Source organism: Callorhinchus milii, unplaced genomic scaffold (assembly GCF_018977255.1).
Source record: "Callorhinchus milii isolate IMCB2004 unplaced genomic scaffold, IMCB_Cmil_1.0 Scaffold17, whole genome shotgun sequence".
NCBI lineage: Eukaryota > Metazoa > Chordata > Chondrichthyes > Chimaeriformes > Callorhinchidae > Callorhinchus > Callorhinchus milii.
Genome location: NW_024704758.1, coordinates 13,804,508 through 13,826,834, shown reverse-complemented (window position 1 = coordinate 13,826,834; position 22,327 = coordinate 13,804,508). Strand labels below are relative to the sequence as shown.

At 42.8% G+C, this 22,327-nt stretch overlaps 2 protein-coding genes across 2 annotated transcripts in view; one reads left to right on the top strand and one right to left on the bottom strand.

The window, feature by feature from the left end:
- The first annotated feature begins 469 nt into the window (after positions 1-469).
- Positions 470-1,894, top strand: chst1 (carbohydrate (keratan sulfate Gal-6) sulfotransferase 1). Its single transcript, XM_007887866.2, has one exon. The coding sequence runs from the start codon at positions 523-525 to the stop codon at positions 1,873-1,875; it is 1,353 nt and encodes a 450-aa protein (XP_007886057.2). The 5' UTR covers positions 470-522; the 3' UTR covers positions 1,876-1,894.
- A 3,201-nt stretch (positions 1,895-5,095) lies between these two features.
- LOC103175028 (transmembrane protein 263-like) overlaps positions 5,096-22,327 on the bottom strand; it is a 63,732-nt gene continuing 46,500 nt past the window's right edge. Inside the window, exon 3 of the mRNA XM_042341437.1 lies at positions 5,096-6,537. Within this exon, the coding sequence (XP_042197371.1) occupies positions 6,251-6,537 (287 nt within the window). The 3' untranslated portion in view covers positions 5,096-6,250. The remainder of the gene's footprint in view (positions 6,538-22,327) is intronic.

Here is a 22,327-nt window from a genome sequence, read left to right as displayed (position 1 = left end):
ACTGTTTGTGGGACATTGCTGTGCGCAATTGGCTGCCGCGTTCGCCCACAAATATACAGTCAATCACTTTACAGTGTGTTCTGTGAAGCGCTGTGGAGACGTGAGAAGTGCTGTATCAAACGCAAGGATTATTATTATTATTATTTCCTTCTTTTGGTGTGTGTGTGTGTGTGTGTGTGTGTGGTGGGGGGGATAACAAGTGTGACTCTCGCGTGGATATTCAACTGACTGTGATCTTCCACGTGGGGTTGACTTGGGAGAGGAGAGCCCCTGTGGGGAGAGCCCCTGTGGGGGTCACACCAGCATTTGGAGCTGAGCCTTCATCAATGGCTCTGCGGTGTTTAAGACGGATTAATGTTATTGTAACCGTTAGTAGGGAGTCCCCCCCCCGCTGTTTGCTCACTAACCGCTGTGCTCTGTGTTCCTGGCTGTGCTGTAGGGTTGATTGGACTCGGGGTGGGGGGGGGGGGAGTGATCGGCGGTGGTGGGGGCGCCCCCCGAGCCGTGTGGCCCGCGGTGGAGATGGAGTGCTCCTGGAAGGCCGTCCTGCTGCTGGTCTTGGCTTCGGTGGCCGTCCAATTCACGGCCATCAGGACCTTCATCGCCAACAAACCCTTCCACATCTGCCGAGTGGCCAAGCGCACGGGCTGCGCCTCCTCACCCCCATCGCTTCTCCCCGGGCAGCAGGACCAGGGGGACCCGGGGGACCAGGACCCGGGGGAGCAGGACCAGGGGGCCAGTGGCAGTCGGACCCCCCGGGGCTGCGGCCAGGGCTCGGCCCCCGCCCCCGCCCCCCGCCCCAAACCCAACCACATCCTGATCCTGGCGACCACCCGCAGCGGCTCGTCGTTCGCGGGGCAACTGCTGAACCAGCACTCGCGGGTCTTCTACCTGTTCGAGCCGCTGTACCACGTCCAGACCACTCTGATCACCAACAACAACAGCCTGAACCGGGTCCGCCACCCCCCGGACCGCCGGGCGCTGCTCGGCTCCTACCGGGACCTGTTGCGGAGTCTGTTCGACTGCGACCTGCACTTCCTGGAGAACTACATCAGACCCGCGCCCGAGAGGCACGAGACCCACCGGCTGTTCCGCCGGGGCGCCAGCAAAGCCCTGTGCTCCCCCCCGGTGTGCCCGGCCCCGGCCCCCCGCCGGCCCGAGCCCCTGGAGGAGGGCGAGTGCGCCAGGCGCTGCGGGGCCCTGAACCTGACCCTGGCCTCCAGGGTGTGTCGGCAGATGAGCCACATCGCCATCAAGACGGTGAGGATCCCGGGCATCAGCGACCTGCGGACCCTGGTCCAGGACCCGCGCCTGAACGTCAAGGTCCTGCAGCTGGTGCGGGACCCCCGGGGCATCCTGGCCTCCAGGATCGACACCTTCCCCGACAGCTTCCGGCCCTGGAAGGTCTGGAGGAGCAGCGGGAGGAGACCCTACAACCTGGACGTGTCGCACCTGACCACCACCTGCGAGGACTTCCTGAGCTCGGCCGGGACCGGGCTGTCCAGACCCGGGTGGCTGAAGGGCAAGTACATGCTGGTGCGCTACGAGGACCTGGCCCGGGAGCCCGGGAGGAAGACCCGGGAGATCTACAGCTTCATGGGGATGGAGGTGGACGGGAACGTGCGGCGCTGGATCCTGAACAACACCCGCGGCCCCGGGGGCTCCGGGCACCACAAGTACGCGACGGTCCGGGACTCGGCGGCCACGGCCGAGAGCTGGAGGTTCCGCCTCTCCTACGACATGGTGGCCCTGGTCCAGAGCCTCTGCAACGCCACCATGGCCCGGCTCGGCTACAGGATGGTCCGCTCCCCCCGGGAGCTCAGGGACATGTCCGTCAGTCTGGCCGAGGAGAGGACCTTCCTACCCTTTTTGTAGAAGAAACTTTTTTTTTGGGGGGGGGAGTGGGGATGGGGGGTGGGGGGGGGGGGGGGGGGGGGGATGGGGGGGGGGGTGGGGGGATGGGGGGGGGGGGGGGGGGGGGGATGGGGGTGGGGGGGTTTTGTTTGGTGCCCAATTTAGTGGTTATATATATTTTTGATAGACAACAAAAGGGGGAAAATGGAACCACACGACGCGTTTCGAAAACGTCGCATTTTATTAGGTGACTTCTCTTTTTTTTCTCTCTTCCCCCCACACACACACACACCCCCCCCCCCACACCCCCCCCACACACCACATCCTCCTCACCCCCCCCCCCACCCCCCCCCACACACACATCCCCCACCCCCCCCCCCCCCACACCCCCCCACACACACATCCCCCCACCCCCCCCCCCCCCCCACACACACACACCCCACACACACATCCCCCCCCACACACACACATCCCCCCCCCCCCCCCCCCCCCCACACACACATCCCCCCCACCCCCCCCACACACATCCCCCCCACACACACATCCCCCCCCACCCCCCCCCCCCCACACACACATCCCCCCCCACACACACATCCCCCCCCACACACACATCCCCCCACACACACATCCCCCCCACACACACACATCCCCCCCACACACACACATCCCCCCACACACACACATCCCCCCCACACACACACATCCCCCCACCCCCACACACACACATCCCCTCACCCCCCACCCCCCCCACACACACACATCCCCCCCCACACACACACATCCCCCTCACCCCCCCCAACCCCCCACACACACACATCCCCCCCACACACACACATCCCCCCCACCCCCCCCACACACACATCCCCCTCACCCCCCCCACACACACATCCCCCCCACACACACATCCCCCCCCCACACACACACATGCCCCCACCCCCCCCACACACACATCCCCCCCACACACATGCCCCCACACACACATCCCCCCCACCCCCCCCACACACACATCCCCCCCCCACACATACATCCCCCTCACCCCCCCCACACACACATCCCCCCCCACACACATCCCCCCCCACACACACATCCCCCCCCCACACACACACATCCCCCCCACCCCCCCCACACACACACACATCCCCCCCCACCCCCCCCACACACACACACATCCCCCTCACCCACCCCCACACATCCCCCCACACACACATCCCCCCACACACACATCCCCCACACACACATCCCCACACACACACATCCCCCTCACCCCCCCCACACACGCATACCCCTCACCCACCCCCCCACACATCCCCCCCACCCCCCCCACACATCCCCCCCACCCCCCCCACACATCCCCCCCACACCCCCCCACCCACCCACACATCCCCCCCACCCCCCCCCACACATCCCCCGTTTAAATGAAGTTTGCGCACTTTCTTGCTCGGTCGATAGCAATGGATCAAAAGGACTTGGGTTTTAAAATGACATAGCCCGACCGAGGTATATTTTACTGTTGGCTGAAGACGTTTTAGATAATAAATGTACAAAAAAAAACAAAGAATATTTTTAAATGCCTTGTATCTTTCTATAGCTTGTAAATACCTTTAAAGAGACTTCCAACACTTCTGCGTGGAGATATTTTTCATCACCATATTCACCACAAACTTAAGACAGGGTGAAAGACAGGGTTACCAATCTGGTTCACACTCCCCCCCCACCCCACCCCACCCCCACCCCACCACCACTTCTTTTATAAGGATCAAGTTTTGATTAGTGCAGTAGTTTCTTATCCATTGATACAAGATTCCTGACATTTGGGAAAATTGCGTTATAAACTGTTAGTTTCTCCCACAAAATACACAGTCAATCTACTTTACAGTATATTCTGTGAAGAGCTTTGAGACACCTCAACGATGTGATAAGATACTATCTATCAAATGCAAGGATTATTATTATTATTACTACTACTACTACATGTGGCAGTCAAGTCATTATGTAAGATCATAAGAATTTGCCGAAAGAAAGAAGACCAATGTCCATCCAGTTCACCTTCCACCATCCTGGCAGTCACACACCCCAACCAAACCATACGCTTTATCCCGAGACATTATTTCCTAATCTATCTAATTTGCGTTGGAAAGAATCATTGCGTCACTGGAATCTCTGGTATGGTCTTTATACTCCGGGGCGCAAGTTAAAGCTGTGATTCTAAAATGGGAGCATGGGTTTAGGGAAAAAGATACTTATTCTAAAATGCTGTTGTCAGTGACTTAGCCAGGTATTACTGCTCAACCCAAATAAGTGGCCTAATGGAGGTGCCACCAGTTGAATCTCATCCCGTTACATGCTCCCGCTAGTCAGCCCGAGCAATTTATTGTGGTCTACAATGAACATAAAAGAAAGTAAATGTGGGGACACGGCTGATATTTAATTTTTAGCTCTTCAAGTAGTCCAGTCACTCTCCTCCCGCCCCCTCCTTCAAGAAATGATTTTCCTTTTAAAAAATAATAATTGCCTGTTAGGGAAAGCCCATTCAGCTAGTCCTAAGAGGCTCTGTAACAATTCAGAGTCAGTCAGAGTGATAGGTGCAGCAGTCAAATTACTCCCACTGTCCCTAAGCAACATACTCAACATAACAATTGCTACGCTTCAAAGTCACTCGTTGCGTAAAGAGCCTCGAGATGCTTAAACGTAATAAAAGTCCAGTACCAATGGACTTCCAACAGTTTATGGCAAAACAGTCGGTAAGTTGGAACTGTAACCGCCGGAAATAGAGCTCATCCAAATGACTTGACTGGGCAACTTTTTCTAAATATTATATTCAAATAAGAAATGGAATCAGGCAAGTTTCTGACTCGTGTTCGGCTTCCAAGACTTGTGTTCTGAGGTCAGAAGTAGTAGCTCCAGACGACCTTGTAAGCTAAGTCTCTAACAAAGTAGATGGTCCAAGCTTGAATCTAATCCCGTTTCAGGAAGCTTGCCAGTGCTCTGTAACTCAATGTACACTCTGAGATTCCCAAGCACTGTTTTTTGTCAACCTGCATCTAAATGCCCCAGGATTAGCTAAGCAAGGTGCAAAGCCTCTGGGGATAGTGCACACTGAATACCAATGAATGCCACACTGAATCTTACCAATGTAAGATTCTCAGTACTTTTGTTTGAAGACTCCAAAGCACGGTGACAGGTTTCCAGTGTGTGTTTGTGGTAAGTTGCTTAGCTGACCAAAAAACACAGCACGAGAATATTTGAGTTTGAGCTTTCGAAACTTTATTTCCATTAAAATACAGACTTACAGTATAATTCATAGCTTTTCACATGTCATATTTGCAAAAATAGTTCTATGATAGACAAAAACTAAACATTTTGGTCAACAGCAACCAACTCTCTATTTCAATCTTAATATATGGACACATTTCAGAAATATTAGATGTATAGAACATTGGTGCTGGGAAGGAAGGTAACCACATAGTATCATAAACAAAACTGAAACACTAAAATAGCAGCGATAGTATCTTGGGTTGTATGCAATATTTTACTGAAATGACATGCTGAGCCAGTGTAATTTATATTGAGTAACATTAATCCACAGTGAAGACTTAAGGTTGCACATCTTAATGTGCAACCGAAGGAAAAGCATTAAAAGCTATAGCTCGACATTGCTCCCAACACTGACCTAATTAGGCACAAAAAATAGGAGCACAATTTAGTGCCAATACAAAAAAGTGACTTACTGCATTTAGGAAATATTTTTTGAAGACTTAATGCTAATTGTTCTCGTCAAAGCATTCAAAATTTCCTGCCACCAGCATATTGGATCCATTTGAAGTGCCCATTCACCCTTGTAGTGTTCTATTGCAAACAGATGAGTAAAACTTGAATACTGAAATTATTTCCATTATAACTAAATAATTAACTAACTAACATGATCAAAACAGGCATATAAAATGATAAAAAGAAACTAATAGATAGATTTTGAAGGGATTTCTGGTTTCCTTTCGGTGTTGCGAATACATGCTTTTCTGCAATAGAAACAGAATGCTGTGAAGATCTGAGTTGCAAACATCAGGACCAGGAAATATGCTGTATATTTGGTATAACCACAACAGTCAGGATGTTGCCAATGCTTCGGCCAGTGGAAGCCTAGAAGCAAATGGTATACCTTATCAACTGACAACATAGCATGTGAGGATCTCTTCAGTTTATCATGACAGCAAAGTGACAGCAAAGACCTGATGAAACATGGCATGAGCACTGTAGGATGAAGCAACATATCCCACAGGTTGCCTTCTGTTTTTTTAAAAATAACTTATACCTTGGCACTGCATCCAAGCCATGCCGGGTATATTAAAATCATGATGAATATTTGAAAGAAAACCAACCCTAGTTATAACTGAAACATTTAGTCAGATTTGTCCTTTTTCTTTGGTGTAAAAGGGACCTTGCTTGCTACAGCTGATCCCACAGCACTGACACCCCCTGTCACTGCCGACATACTTCCCTTCATTAATCCAACGCCAGCGGCTGGAACAGTAATCACAGCTGTTTTGGTTAGCTCAAAACTTTTGCTTCCAACCCAAGCCACACCACCCAGTGTAGCACCCACAGCTCCTCTTGTGATACTGTAGAGGCCACCGGTCATTCTCCAGATCACCCCGGGTGCCTGCACAGGATGTTCCTTGTTGGACTCTGTATAAAAAACAAAAAGGTTTAATAAGAACAGATATTAACAGTGTAAGTGGTTGAAAGTAAAACTCTTCTGACACTGCTGTCTTGCCTATTTTTGCATAGGAAATAAAAATTAAACGTTAAATGAAATACATTCAATCTCATCACATAGCGGCACCAGTTATGGCTGCCAGCTGACCCCATTTCCACTGGCATTTTCCCAGCAATTTTAACCTGTTGTTGATTTTATAAATCTGTGATGGTTTACCACCAATTAAGAGGGCACATGGCATCCCATTTCAAATCAACATTTATACCTGTGTGGAAGGAATAAGAACCATTTTAGAAGAACTTGGAGATTTCTATATGGCTGTTAATTCATGGGCACAATCAACATTGAAGTCAAGAATACACAATGAAACTGAACCACGATGAAGTGCAACTGCCTTAGATTACAAACTAATCTTGCACAACTCGTCTGTTTCTTATGTCAGTTATGTTAGTAATTTTACACTGTTCAAATAATTCACCTACAAAATGCAATCAGTTAACTTTAACAGTAAATTCTGTAAAGTGTTTTGACGTGATGATGCTATACCAAATGCAAGGATTATTATTTATTATGATGGATGTTAAAATCATGTCAGGTTGATATAAAATCTGCAGTACACCCCATGAATTCAGACTCATGATCTGGGATTAATCGGTTTTAAAAGATAGGGATATGAAACCACTTTAAGGTGGTGCAGAGCAAACATTGTAAGTTCAAACCATTCCCAGGTGGTCCACTGATCCATTGTTAAGCTTTTAATGTTAGTAAAGAGCCAGCAGTCCAGCCACTGACATTAATAATTGAAGTGAATCGAAGTGACATTCGGATGTTCGTAGGTGGGGACCCACAAATGCTACAGTAGAAGGTAGCTGGAAGCAGAACCCTTGTCTAAAATATCTGTGTTACAACTGGGCGATTAAACACCAACCACCAGCAGGATTATAAAGTCCCTGATACCAAAGTACTACATTATTAAGTATTGTAGCAGTCTCTCTTTACGAAACTTGGAACTGGTAACTTGTATTCTGTAATCGGACAGGATAGAGGAACTGTCTGCACTATTTAACCACAACAGACTGTGACTCCCACACACCTCTCTCCCCTCCCTAGTGCAGCAGCTGTATTTGGGGTTTCTTCATGACATCACCTTGTAGCACACAACATTTCCAGTTTACAGAATGGGTCGGAGATGTGGACGCAGGTCTGTAAAATCTGTAGAAGAGTCCTTTTTTTTTAAAAAAAGACAACTACCTGATTTTGCCCACATTGAAGCTTAAATCATTTGAGACGCTATCTGTCGAGTGATCTCTTACATTGGTTACAGTCCTGACTGGGGGGCAATAGAGTCAATTCTAAGCTTGTGCACTGTGTAACTGTTTGAATGAGATCACATGAATGCATATTCATTCACTCACTCGAGCTTTCGTGTGAATTATCCGGGTCATGCTTCTCCCCCTGGTCTCCTTCATCTTTCACTTAAAGGTCAATACTGAAATGTTCGTTCAGGAGTAAAACGTCAGACAAATTCATGTCCACAGCAAATGCTGCTAATGCAGTACGCCTTAGTCAGACTTGCTTCTCCCCCAGATGAGTCTCCCACTGTTATGACGGCTGAGTTTCAGAAGTGCGAATGATCTCTCAGCACGACTCCAAAAGCTCTGTCGTGCAAGCTCTGCTATTGCCTGGCAACACAGATACTAACAGGTGAAGTTGCATTACCCTTCTCATGGCTTCCTGTAAACTCCGGGTACTTTTATCCTGTAGAACAACCACACCACATGAAGCAGTATTTGAATAGTTCAGATGATTTTTTTTTCTCTCTCTCCCTCACTGTCTAAACTACCACTGCCATTGCTTCATTTAAACTGATATTATTATTTGAAGATAATGTTCGGTGGATAAACATTGTGATGCACCAAAAAACAGCTTAATTAGCAATTATAGTCCCTCCAGCTCAACTGGAATCAAAACCCAAAGGAATCCAAGTGCACAAAACTCTTTTTAATCTCTTTACCTAATGAACTTTGTCTAATTTCTTACTAAAATTAATTGCAGCATCAATAGATCCCTTTATAAGACTCGTGAGAAAGCAACTATTTCCCACTGTAGCAATGACCACAACGTCACTATCTATTGAGTTAGTTGTTCAGTCCATTCATCATCACTGTTGGTTGGTCTATTTGTTGTACACTGGCTTTGTTTCCCTAGCTGAGAGGTAGTAGGATCAATGTCTAATTATCTTTTAGATTCAATTCCATTTCCCTGATACGTAGAATATGCTTTGAAATAAACATCTGCATTAAAACTACTGGTCATGAGTATGATTTATTAATCTTGATAAATCCTCTCTGTAAAAGTCTGAATCTAATAATAAATACTTAAGAACCTTTGGAAAATATGCATAATGCAACATAATAATGTATTCACACTGTTTTATTCCAGATAACATTTCCTTTTATTCTCTGGTTTGTATAGTGGTAAGGTCAAAATAATAAAAGAGTTGAAGTTGAATCAATTTTCTTATTGCCAGGCAACAAATCTTAGAAAAGTGTCAAACCTCATAATTAAAATCAGAATCAAACTAAGAAATATATTCTGTTTTGGTTACCATGATTCTGACCGTAAAGGATTGCACAAGAGTTTGAAGCTCATGTTTCTATGGGTCCCACCAAGACTATTCTGTTGCTCAAAAAAAACGAGTAACACAGTAACACAGCGTACACACAATATTGCCTTCGGATTTGGTACAATTGGTGGAACAGATGGGTTCGATCCGTGAGGCATCCCATACAAATATAAATCTGATGCAAATGTCGTAATAAAACAACCTGCACTTACATAATATGAGATCTTGAGATGCCATGTTGATCACTGCACCACAAACCTACATTTAAAACAACTCACTCTAAGCAGTCATCATTAAGTTTTAGCTTGCTGAACAAACAGAAAGCCTGGACAGTCAGCACTCCAAAGCTACAATTATTCCCACCCGATTATGACATAAAGGTTCTCAAAGGAAAACGGAGCAAGTTCTCGAGCAATAATACCATTAAAAAACCCAATGAGTGGCAGAAGCAATTAAATAGATCAATTGTTTTCAGGACTTTCACTTGTGTACACAAGCACAACAAATTTCCATGGTAGATCAAGAAGCTATGTAATAGTCCGTCTGAAAATTTTAAGTATTCTCCGATTGAACACTGTATTGGTATTACAAATCATATTTACTGTGCACCTTTGTATTTAGTGAATACAAAGTGCATTACTTAGTCTAATCTTCCTAAATATTCTTCAAAGCAACCAAAGTCTCCTGGGAGTTCAATATTACAGAACCTAATTATCCACTGCCCCCCTCCCAATATTTTCTGCATGGAAGAGATATTGAGACACCTGGTGCCGAAACTTATCCAAGCTCATATTTGTTACAGCTTTAATAGATATTTAACATCATTTTTTGTACCATTTAATGCCCAAGGTTTATAATAAACTACAAGAAAGGCCTTTTCAAGAATTTGTAACACTCCTGATTTGCGAATATTAGCTTCCCATACATTTTAATACATACTTAATGTCATATTACTTGGTTATTTATGACTCATATTTTTATAATTTAATATTAAAATTTAACCACAGGAACAACAATTAAACATGCAGTGCTATTTCACAGTTTGGGGTGATAAGGTTTAAAAAAAAAACAATTTATACTATGAATTCTGATTTACTAATTTACTATTTATACGTTTGAATGATTTCCACTTTTTAATAGAAGAGGTGAATATCATGATCCTCTCAAAATGATATCAAGATATTTAATGTGCGTTGTACAGTATATCCATATACAACACACACATTGGTAAAAGAAGACTGAAAGCGGACATGATATGGGTCTTTGAAAAACTGAGACATAGGTTATGCCGACACATGCAAATTAATTAACGTACACTCTGACAGTAGAACCAAAAGACAACAGTAAAGAATTAATAACTTTCAGGCAATGATAGAGATTAAAAGCTTTGTTTCTAAGGCCATTCATTTTCTACGAATATTCAGTGGTATTCTTTTTCTCGCTCGTGAAAGTCAATTGGTGAAAAAAAATATTTTCACCTTAATTTAGATTTTAGAACCCAAATGTGCTAATCTTTTCAGTGTCAGCGTTGTGTGTGTGCCCAAACCTACCTGACTGCACTGCCAGTTCTGGGAATGTGCAATATGACATCTAAGAAAAGAGTCCTTTCTGTCCCCTTAGCTATAGAAGGAAAAATACCTATAGAGATTAACTTTTCTCTGTATCTTGGGACTTGCAACCTGAGTTGCTGGAAAGCACTAATAATGTAAGTTGCGGGGAGGAGCTGGGTGTTTCTTGGGACAAATGGTTATGTTGTGCTTTCCAGGACCGGACAGCTCCATATTGGATCGCAGGACAGTCCAATGTGCTCGCTTAACACTAAATGGAGTTATTTCAGGTTATGAATAGCTCCTACACACTCACATGACACGCCACAAACCTGGCCTAACAGTCAGGGTGAAGGGTCTCAGGCAACAAATGCAAATAAAGGTTCTTTGCTATGGGCAGATCATATTTTTATATGGATGATTTTTTTCTTCTAAAACGAGAGGCGATACGTCTTCTTTTCTACCCCATCCACGCTCTCCACTCTCTCGTTCTCCTCCCTCGTCCCCAGGATATAGGATACAGTTACAAGGGTCTTTGACTTTTACTGAGTTTCACAATCTTTACAACCTGTTTGGAAATGTTACCTGTGCAATCCAGAAATGTGGTTTTATTTGAGTAACGCAACAAATGATATCCATTATGAAAATATCTCTTTGCGAGTCTTGATTAAACCACTGGATATTGTTTTTTTATTTATCGCGATATTCTTACATTATTGGAAAATGTACCCTTGTGCTGTACAGCTTTTTTAAAAAAAATTACTTTGCGCAACTTAACTTCCCGCTGAAAGAAAAGAAGATAACTAAAAAAGAACACATTTTTAAAGCAGATCAAACCTGAACCATTAATTCCATTCTGCTTGAGTGTTCTATTCTGTTCACATTCAAGTGATTCTAATGTGCAGCTTATCATATTTGTCTTAATTTGACAAAAAACAAAATACGATGAATCCTCAAAAAGAGACACACTGTAATGTTCACTAAAAATTAATGGCTTTATGTTTGGCTCCTCGCGTGTGACCTATTTTCCACACTAAGTGGAAGCGGCAATGCCTACAGGCCGCGCTGAGGACCCCTGCCAGCTTAGAGACAGCAAACTCAGAGTCACCACCAGCTGGAAATCATGGGACACTGAACTGCAGTTGCTGCAGCGCTGCTGGGGTGCTCGAAGGTTACAGGAAAAAAAGATCGACGAGGGTTCGTGCTGAAATGGGAATGCAGAAGGTTTTAAATGCAAAGGATCTGTTCCGGGAACTCCTCTCTCTCAAAAGTGCAAGTGCCAGACTGTCCCATGACTCTGTTTCACAGTATCAATTGGTGATTTGTACTGTCAATCATCAACCTTCCATCGCTGAGTTAGATTGGATTGGGAATATGAGTCACAGAACTAGTGTCCTCCCGACTGCTCTTCTGTATTCACAACAAAGTTCAGAATGAAACTCCTATTGACCATTGTCCTCTCAGTAGTGTCTGTTTGTTTCATATCCACAAGGTCTGGAAGCTTTCATTTTGTGGTCGTTGCCTATTCACTTTGTTAGAGTTCTTTTGCCTTCCGTACACATTGGGTTTGCTAACTCTTGCCACCTACTTGGATTAACATGCACACACTCGCTCAAACAAGTGACAAGAGTTCTTGCTTTCACCTCCTTCCAATTGTCTTTTTATGTCAACTGTGAGTTTTTCTAGATCAGGCAGATAAATTTATGCTATGAGTAAAAAGATAATAATAATCTTTGCATTTCGATATGGAACGTCATCACATCTCCAAGCACTTCACAGGATATACTGTAAAGTGGGCATTCTGCAGGGGAAACTCAGCAGCCTGTTGCGCACAGCAATGTTGCACAAACAGCCATGGAGGGACATGACCAATTTTATTTGGAGGATTGTTGGCCAGGACACAAGGAAAAACTCCCTTCTCTTTTCGAACAGTGCCATGGCAATCTTTAACATCCACCTGAACATCAAATGGGACCTCGGTTGAATGTCTCATCTGAAGGATGACAGTGCAACTTGCCCCCAGCACAAAATTGGAGTGTCATCTTATATATATATATTATATATAAATATCCAGGTAATACAATGTAAAACTGGAAGAGAGCATTCCATGAAAATACCATTGCTGTTTGCCCCGGAAAGTTGAAGGCTCCTTTCCTTTGCTCTTTAAATGAGATATCATCTCTACATCGCTTCCTATATTGACAAACTCAACACAAACTACTCTCGCCTCAAAATGCTTCATTCGATCCAATGCTTTCTCATTTTCAGCAGAGTGTATGTTAATTCAGAGCGAATCCTCTAAGACAATTCTCTTACTAATAGTTTTAAACATTTGCTTTGCTGAACAAAAGACCAGAAACTGGCAAAATATAGACGTGAAGAATTAACCACAATTATTTGCAATTCTATGATTCTGAAGAGATGCTGATAGTAAATCTATCAAAGTGAATCTAATTAAATCCAACACGTTCCTTAATTAAAACTCCCACTGAAAGCCAGCTATAGTTTAGTGTCATTTTTACACCTTGTCTGTGTGAGTTGTAAGCAGTTAGATTGGAGCAAAATGATGTCTGGAGGCTGATAACCTGATTCTATTTTATCATTTCAAAAATGACATTTTATTGGTGTCGAGAATGCTCTGAGTTACATCATTTACAAGAATGGAAAAGACCATCGAGGTCCATATTTTGGGCAGTCCCCCAAATCATCCTAATCTTGGAAAGTTGTATATGTGATGTTCAGGCGCTATACCACATGCAGGTATTATTCCTATTGATGGGCTCTCCTTTTGACACAGTGGGGAAAGAAATCATAATGAGTTTTACTGAACCATTAAGAACAGGAAGGTCCCAGAGGTATGGTTGGGTGAGGTATGGGGCAATGTAAATAAGATTGAGGATCTTGAAGTCAATCTGCTGTCAGTGGGCAAGTGATGGGCCAGCAAAGCTTATTATGGGCAAGGATGTGGGTCCAAATTTTGGAAGAACTGGAACTTGTGGATGGTAAAGCTGTGGAGACCAGAAAAGTCCAGTCTGAAGATAATGAAGTGCAGATAAGGCTTTTCGCTACAATTGTCATGAGCTAAATGAAGAATGGGCATCAACATCAAGGACGTCACCAAAAGCTGCTGGTTCATGGAAAGGAAGTATAAAACTTTTCAAACACAAAAGTTGCATAAATGTACGCATGAAAGACAGCCAAAAAACCTCCCATTACTACAGGAAGAAAATATTTCAGCTGTAAACTTTTTTGATCTGTACTGAATATCAGAATTTTGGGGGAGGAAGGGCAACAAATTCAATACAGCTACGCTGGGCTAGTTCCACATATAAAAGTGAAAATATTTTTGCTCTTTGAGCAAATTTAAATCTGTACCCTGGAGGTGGGAGTTTTTCTTGCTGCCAGGCAACAGAATTGCCATAGGCACATTCACTGTACGGACAGCCGCAGCTAATCCAATCCCTTTACTAATTTGCTAGAAAACTGAATTAGCAGCTGCCATGTAAACAGCTCGCTTGGATCTGTGTTACTTTGGTAACCATAATGTCTTTCATATTCATGAACTAAAATAATGCAAGTACCCGTCACAAACTTCTTGTAGCCAATTTACCTTTTCCAATTATAGAGATTAATAATCTTAAAATAATGTTTATTGTGTTGCTGTATACTACCAGTCAGTTTTAAAACAAATACTGGATATAATTTACACTATACAATTTACTAAATTTAATAATATTGCAAGACTGCAGAACGATACAGGTGGCAATCACCCGGTTTGTGCAGCAAGATTCTGATTCGGTATTCACAGTCTCACCTGCGTGCACTAAGCAATTAAGTAAAATTAATGCTGAGAATTCCTCTCGTCACTTTCAATTCGCCAACCCCCAAAACAGGCAATGTGTGTAAAGTAACAAGAGGTTTAACTCAATCTGCTGCACACATCAAATCAATCGGAATAAAGAAGTAACAATTATAATATTCCTTGCAGCTGACGTAGCACCTTATCAGGTGGTCGAAACATCTTATAGTGCTTGAAAGGATTTTACTGTAAAGTTTATTAGTTGTGGGTGAACGTTGGTGGGATGGTCGGGTAGGTATTCTGGAAGGATGAGATCAAATGGCCTTCTTCATCCAAACTGATCATGTGGCACGCACGGCTGAGTTGAGCAGAGCTCAGTACGTGGGCAGCCCGATGTTTTGGAGGCCATTATGCTCATCTCTGCCTTGAGCCACCAATTATTACTGCAACTGAAGTCAGTGCTGGTAATGTGATTCTCAAGGTTGGTAATGACTATCATCAAGTTCAAAGAAAATAATGTTATTCTAGGTGTTATGAATCTTTGACTACGTTTCTAAATTTTGTTCCTTTGTGATTTTTAAATAGGCTGAGGTTTGGCTGAAATGGCATTTTTGTGGTTAACTTATTACATAACCAAGTTAACCACTTCCATGTTATGCAATCTGTACCAGCGCCATGCGTCGCTTTGCTCTGTTTTGAACAAAAAGAAAGCTTCCCTCTCAATCTAGACTCAGAGGAAGTAAAGTCATTTAGATTCACTCACGATAGGCCAACGGGATTTATTGTGCGAGCATAATCGCAAAACCAGGATGTCTTGCTTATATTACAGACCACGCAAGAGAAAAGCCCTTCACTAAGCACTACGTTTAGATGCCTCATTATTCACAGAACACAAAATACTGACACATGTGTGGTATTGACAAACACCTTCACTGTGAAATAATGGTGCCTAATCCATGTACATGCCTTGAATATGAAATACCACATGATCCCACAAAAACCCGAAACACATTGTGTGAATCGCGCTACTATCAATCTGAAGCTACCACTCCATTGACTAGGACCAATTGTTGGGAACCGCCAGAACAAATTCAAAGGAATTATTACCGACTCACTCAAAACCGTTAATGCTGCATTTGTATGTTTGGCGGTGGTTCTCTGCATGTTTTTTGGAAACGATTTTTAGTGCTGTGGAGCAGGAAGAATGAATAGGGCTTCCCACTCCGCACCACTATACTGCTGAAAGAAAGGAACTTTCCTTCTGGTAGTAAGAACACAGCACAATCCTGTCTTACCGCCACACTTTCCAGCAAAAGGCACCAGACAATAATCAAACAATAGTAATACTGGATGCTTTTCCTTTACCCCCCTTAGTCCAAAAAGGCTGAGGCTAATTATTTTGCTCCTACTTCAAATTGGGCTGCGATCAACAAGCTTAGCACAGATCGGGAATCAAACCTGTGACCTTGTGGTTTGCATGGTTTAATGCAGCACTGAACTGTGTACGGTATTTGCCCAATCGGGCACGAGGGAAGACACTGACACGGTGGCATTTTGCGTTTCCGTAGTCGACTCTCACACACTGAGGTGCAATCAGAGGAAAGGCTCAGATCAGGATGTAGAGGACAGCTGGAAGGAAGAGGAGGCAACGTGTGGCTAAGCAAAGAAAGAACAGATAAAAGATGATGCGAGTCCAGAGCAATTTGGGAGACTGGGGAATAGGTGGTAGATAAGAGTACATGTCAAGTGAGATGAGACCAGTGGAAAAGAAATGTAAAACCATCCACTGTAGTAACTCATGTAATTATTTAGTGAGGGAACTGGCTGTGAGCACCAGTTGTTTGCTTGTTGCTGCAGGAAAAGCAGCACCAGCAGAGAAATAAGAACCACCATTAAGTAGAGCACAAGCAATAAACCTACAAAGGGGGAGAGCAAGGGAGACGGCTACAGAGATTAATCATTAGTCCATCAGACAGTATAATTAATGAAATGGTGTATGAGTATGAAGAACATATTGCATAAAACTGCAACAACTAAAAACATTTCCTCCTTCGCAATTATATCGCGAGGCTATTGAAAATCAGTAATAAAACTATGTGACTCAAATCATCTGGTGGAACATGCAGCAAGGCAGTCGATATTATTTACTATGCCCAAACCCGTTCAGAACCCCAGTTCTTAAATTATAGGTAGGAAGCAACAGTGCGTTACCTCTATTCGTATACATTACAAGCACAATGTATTATAAAGGCTTGTGAATGTCAGAACTGTGATATCAGCTGCTGTAGTACTGAATTTATTAATATTATGGACATTGTTCAACTGGATTCTTAAGATGGTTCCACAGTTCAGAGCTGCTAAACGACAAAGTAAATGATAAACCATGAAATAAAAACAACAGAGACAATTATTGCTTTTAATAACCTGTAAGGTCCCTAGAAAATGCTTGAGAAAATAATTCCAGTTTTTGCACAAGAGAGTGCTTGCGACAGGTGGAACTGCTTGCAGCAAGCGGGGTAATAACTTTGTTCATTACCTGAACACTGGAGAGTCTGAGAATAGAAACTGCAATACAGATAATGCCTGTTTTATTACAAAGTTATTATTATTATTTTAGGCCATCTCCTGAGGGATTTTCATTTTGCGAACAGATTTTAAAGAGACACTAAAGAAGCACAATTCAATTTCCTGCTTGGATTTCCTGACTGTAGACCACAAAGGCAGCGTATTTGAAAGGTGACATCCTCCATTTGGGCGATTTCTGGCTGAAGGTTTCAAAACCTTCAAATGACAACTGTTAATTGAGAACAATTTGGTCACAATCTAAAACATTAATGTCAATTTGCAGACAGCAATGTCCCACAAACCACCATGAAGCGAATAACCAATTTTATTTGGGGGGGGGAAGGGGTGGTGTTGCTGGCCAGGAAAACTGTGAAGAACTCCCTTTTCCTTTTGAATAGAGCCATGGGATCTTTAACATCCAACTTTGGTTTAACATCTCATCTGAAGAAAAACAACTCCAACAAAGCAGCACATCCCCCAGCACTGCATTGGAGTTATCGGCTTACACTATACGAGTCCAAAGACCCAACGTGAGGCTTGAACACTCTACTTTTTAACTCAGTTCTGAGAGTGCAACCAACTGGGCCCCAACTAACCCACACACGATGACGTACACTGTAGATAATGCAAACCCAAAAGCCACCAATCACCGAGTTTATTCCAATGGAATAGTTTTACAATGATCACATTTGCGTCCAGATTTGTCAGTGTGAAGAGCAATAGTTTCCAACGTTCCATAGTAAACTTTCAACAGTAGCATCTTTCTGAATTGCACAAAACTGGGTTCCTTTTTTTTCCCCCCTCCAAAAGGGAAACAAATCAAATAATCGAAACATAGTAAAGGATACAGCAAAATAAAACGATTCTTTTCACAGAGTATTCACAGCCAGCTCGCTATCATCTTTAAGTTGATGAAAACACAGTGAAGCAGATATTGGAGCTCTCAACTTCAATCAATGCCTCAGCTTTTGAAGAAGCTCGATTGCCTTGCCCTTACACAGGTCAATTTGATGGAAAGCGTTAACCTCAAAGCTGTCATTCTGCTTTGGCCTCGAATTCACTGACCATGGACAAGTGGAATACAAGATTTATCATTAACTACGGAAATTGAGTTTGATTTCTTTAAAGGAGTGGAATCAGTCTTTCAAATCACCAGCTGAAAGGCCAAGTATCACAGTCGTGCCCGAAGACCTTTAACTAGAAATACCGCTTTTGTTTCTGTGTGAGAAGTTTTTTTTATTGCAACTCTGCTGTCAGCTTGCTCAAAATGTTCTTCTGCAATTTGGAAGGGACAGGCTCTCACCTCTCGTGCAATGAGAACCACGGTGCCGCAAGGGTTAAAGCTTGAAAAGGCTTCAGTTGGCGAGACGTTACGAGCTTTGTTAATGCACCAACCTTTATGGAATGAAATTAAAGTGTGATAAATGGTGGCTGCATAATTTCTTTAGAACTAAAATTGTCTAATGTACCATATGATGTACCTTTGAACATGCTTTGTGGGTTAAGGATCAGGCCTATTTATTTGATTTAAAACAAGAGCTAAAAGGTAATAGTAAAGACATTCAGCGATGTCATTAATCTTCTTTGCCACATTTAGTTAATATGTTTGGGAATCAACTTTTTTTTTAATAAAAAGTAATTGCTCCGAGTCTACAAATTCACACTTACTACGTCAAAAATTTCTCCACTGCAAATTGTTGGTAAAAGATGTCCCTCTGGACTCCCATTTCTCAAAGTCATCTCAATCAATGCATCATTTTCTTCCAAATAGGACTGGGATCTTAGAGTGATTGTCACACACATATTAAACGCCCCGAGTTACATCATTCCATCAGAACTAGCTGGCAAGAGGTAGCTGGCATAAGAATACAAAATGAGGACAATAAAGGTAGATAGCCTAAATAAGCGAACGATTAATATTCTGATCAGAATTTACAGCGATCAACCAATTAACTGGAGAGAAGACGGTAATGCAATTATATTATCAGCTCCATCATTTGGTTATCCTTCAAAAAAGTACTATTTTGAAGCTACGAATGGCAATAGGGCATCTTACAGCAACATGCTGCTTCATCGGAACCACTAATGTATCACTCTGACAGACTAGGCAGAAGAGAAGTATTTTAGAATTCATACTCATTACAGACATATCAATAGTCTTCCATTACCTAGGTCACAAAATCCCGTAGCCCAGCACTAATTGACAACTTCAGCATACATTGCAACATTGGGCATGATTTTTGAATGCATCGTGCAATGCATTAGGAGAGCTGGAAACTGATTTAGACGCAGAAGGAATTTTCAAATATCAAAAAGAAATGTCAACATGTAAATCATCCTCAAAATAATTGACGCAATATAGATCAATAAACTTCTGACCGGTCAAAAAATGTTTGTAATTATTTTGTGAAACACTGTACCAATAAATGCTTCGGTTATAATATAAATACACAATTAGATATTGAGGGTTATCGTGTGTCAACCTGGCGCAGTGGTAGCGCTCTCACCTCTGAGTCAGAAGGTTGTGGGTTCAAGCCCCATGTCCGGTCTTGGAATCAGATAGTCTATGATACATATAGTCTGACACTCCAATGCAATGCTGAGGGGAGTGTTGCATTGTCGGAAGTACGATCCTTCAGAGAAAACGTTAAACTGAGGCCCTGTCTCGTTTGCCTGATCAGGTGGATGTTAAAAATCCCAGGGCACTATTCGAAAAGGGAAAGAATTTCTCCTGATGTCCTGGCCAAAAAACCTCCCAAATAATATCGATCACTCAGTCCTTGGCTGTTTTGTGGCACATTGCTGGCTGTCATGTTTCGCCCACAAAATACACAAGAAAGTCCACTTTACAGTATAGCCTGTGACGTCTCGACGACGTGATAAGGCACTATATCAAAAAGTGCAAGGATTATTATTATCATCATCATACTGTTATTATAATAAAAATAATCCTTGCATTTGATATAGCGCTTTTATGTCTTCTCGACGTCTCAAAGCGCTTCACAGAATGGACTGTAAGGTGAATTGACTGTATAGTTGTGGGCGAAATGCGGCAGCCAATTGTGCACAGCAGTGTCCCACAAACAGTCATGGATTGAAGTGACCAATTTATTATTGTTTTTTCTTCTTGAGGGATTGTTATCAGGCGGGTGGTGTAAGGAACCTTGCCCAAGATTTCACCCTGCCGGGAATTGAACCTAGGTCTCTCGCTTGCAAAGCGAGTACTCTCACCACTGAGCTACACGACTCCACGAGATTCTGAAGGCTTCTCATTTTGTGGGATATATGGCCACAGATCTACGTGTCTCCCTTTAAGCATTCTTTTAACATAACCTCCACACATCTTGCTGATTGAATGGATTATAGCATAAAATTGCTTTGTTTTTTTTCGGCTTGAACAAAGATTGAAAATTAGATTCACTGGTTTGCTAATGGAAAAGTGAGATATCCATTTCTTAGTACAGTACACTGTAGGATTAGAGGTGACGTAGCTGAATAAAGTTAGTACAATAGTCACAAGGAAAACAGACACAAATGAAAAATATGGTGAACCGGAGCATTGTAAAATACCTCAGCAATGAAGAGGATTTCATCCCCTCGCCACTATCCCTTATGTATTTGGAAAAGATATTAAGGTAGACATGCTGTGTTATGTAGAAATAACATAATACAACAATATAAATCTATATAAGTGCACAAGTGTAAGACACCAAGTGATTTCATTTTGTCCTTTTCGCTAAAACCCTGTACGATCACATTTTGTACGTGTCTCTATAATCAGAGAGCAAAAAAAAAGACGCAAAAGAGTGCAAAATAACACCAGGGGATCTGTTCAGATATTTTAAGTTCATCGTGTTTTTGCAATGAACTGTTTTCTGCAATTCTTTCTAAGACTAAGAACATGACTGCCCGTGTTTCACCCACAAAATATGCAGTCAATTCACTTTACAGGTGTGAAGCGCTTTGAGACGTCTCGAAGACGTGATAAGGCGCTGTATCAAATGCAAGGATTATTATTATTGTTATCAGGAATTTCAGGCTTCTTGGGAATGAATCAGGAGGCAGTGAAGTACTTTTCCTCATAAGAGCAACGAGTGGAATACTTGTTAGTAAGTAAGTCACCTGGATTGTTCCTGTGACACTGTGTTCAGATGCAGAGCAGCAGTGACAATGGTCTGAGAACAGGGCAGTCAGCTGTCGTGTCTTTCAGGTGAAGAATTATGTGCGGCGATGGGGGAAAACAACAAGGGGATTGAAGTTGAGATGCAGAAAATATGTCTTTTTTAAGAAAATAGCTTTAACCAAAACAAGTGCTGCAGATCAGCCCCATTGTGGCCACACAAACATATCAGTCACACCAATACGACATGATCCTTTTTTTAAAATAAAGCAGGAAATCAGTAAGAGGTAGCTGAAAAAAAAAACGTCAATGTAGATTCATTACTAACGGTGTTTTGTTAGAAAACGACAATACTGTACGCTTTGTCAAAATGTAACAACCACCCTTCCTTTTAGCTCTTAATGTGTTGATTACAACAGTTGCTTTGTACACACGCAAACAAAATAAGCTGCTGCCCAATTCATTTTTTAAAATAGAAATTCTAAGGCCCTGCAATTAGTCTTACCCAGCTACTGTTGGTAAACGATCTTCACTCCTGATGCCAGTGGAAAGTGCATTTGAATTACCATTGCTGCAATCCTGCAGCATTAATAACTTTTACTTTATTAGACTTTAATACTTTGATACGATATGATTTCACACTGGGACAGGCTCTGTAGAGCTTTGACTTTTCTTCTTTATGTTTTGCTTGAATGGTTGCTACATATATTAAGTAGTAATTAAGTGGGGGGGAATTAAGTGGTACCTAGTTCAAAGGGATAGCCAATGCTTGTTTCTTGGTACATATGGCTTTGCACTGTGCTTAAACCAACAATTAAATTCACGACACTTTCACTGAATTATCTTCCACACAAAAAAGTGCTGAGCCATTTAACTTACCTTTCAATAAAAAAAATAATCCTATGCCCTGAAAACGAAAACCTATGGCACAAGATATAAATTCCGGTATAAAGTAAATATGTTTCTATTTTATTTAATCGTTGAATTATCTTTGTGAAAAACATTTGGACTGGGGAATGCTTTTTGCTGGCCAAAAAAAAATCAATTTTCCCCACTACACAAAATAGCACACACACACAACACAAACAATACACACACAAAC

What these genes read in the sequence shown, in the direction of transcription:
- chst1 (XM_007887866.2), top strand. Translation starts at nt 523, where the DNA reads ATGGAGTGCTCCTGGAAGGCCGTCCTGCTGCTGGTCTTGGCTTCGGTG.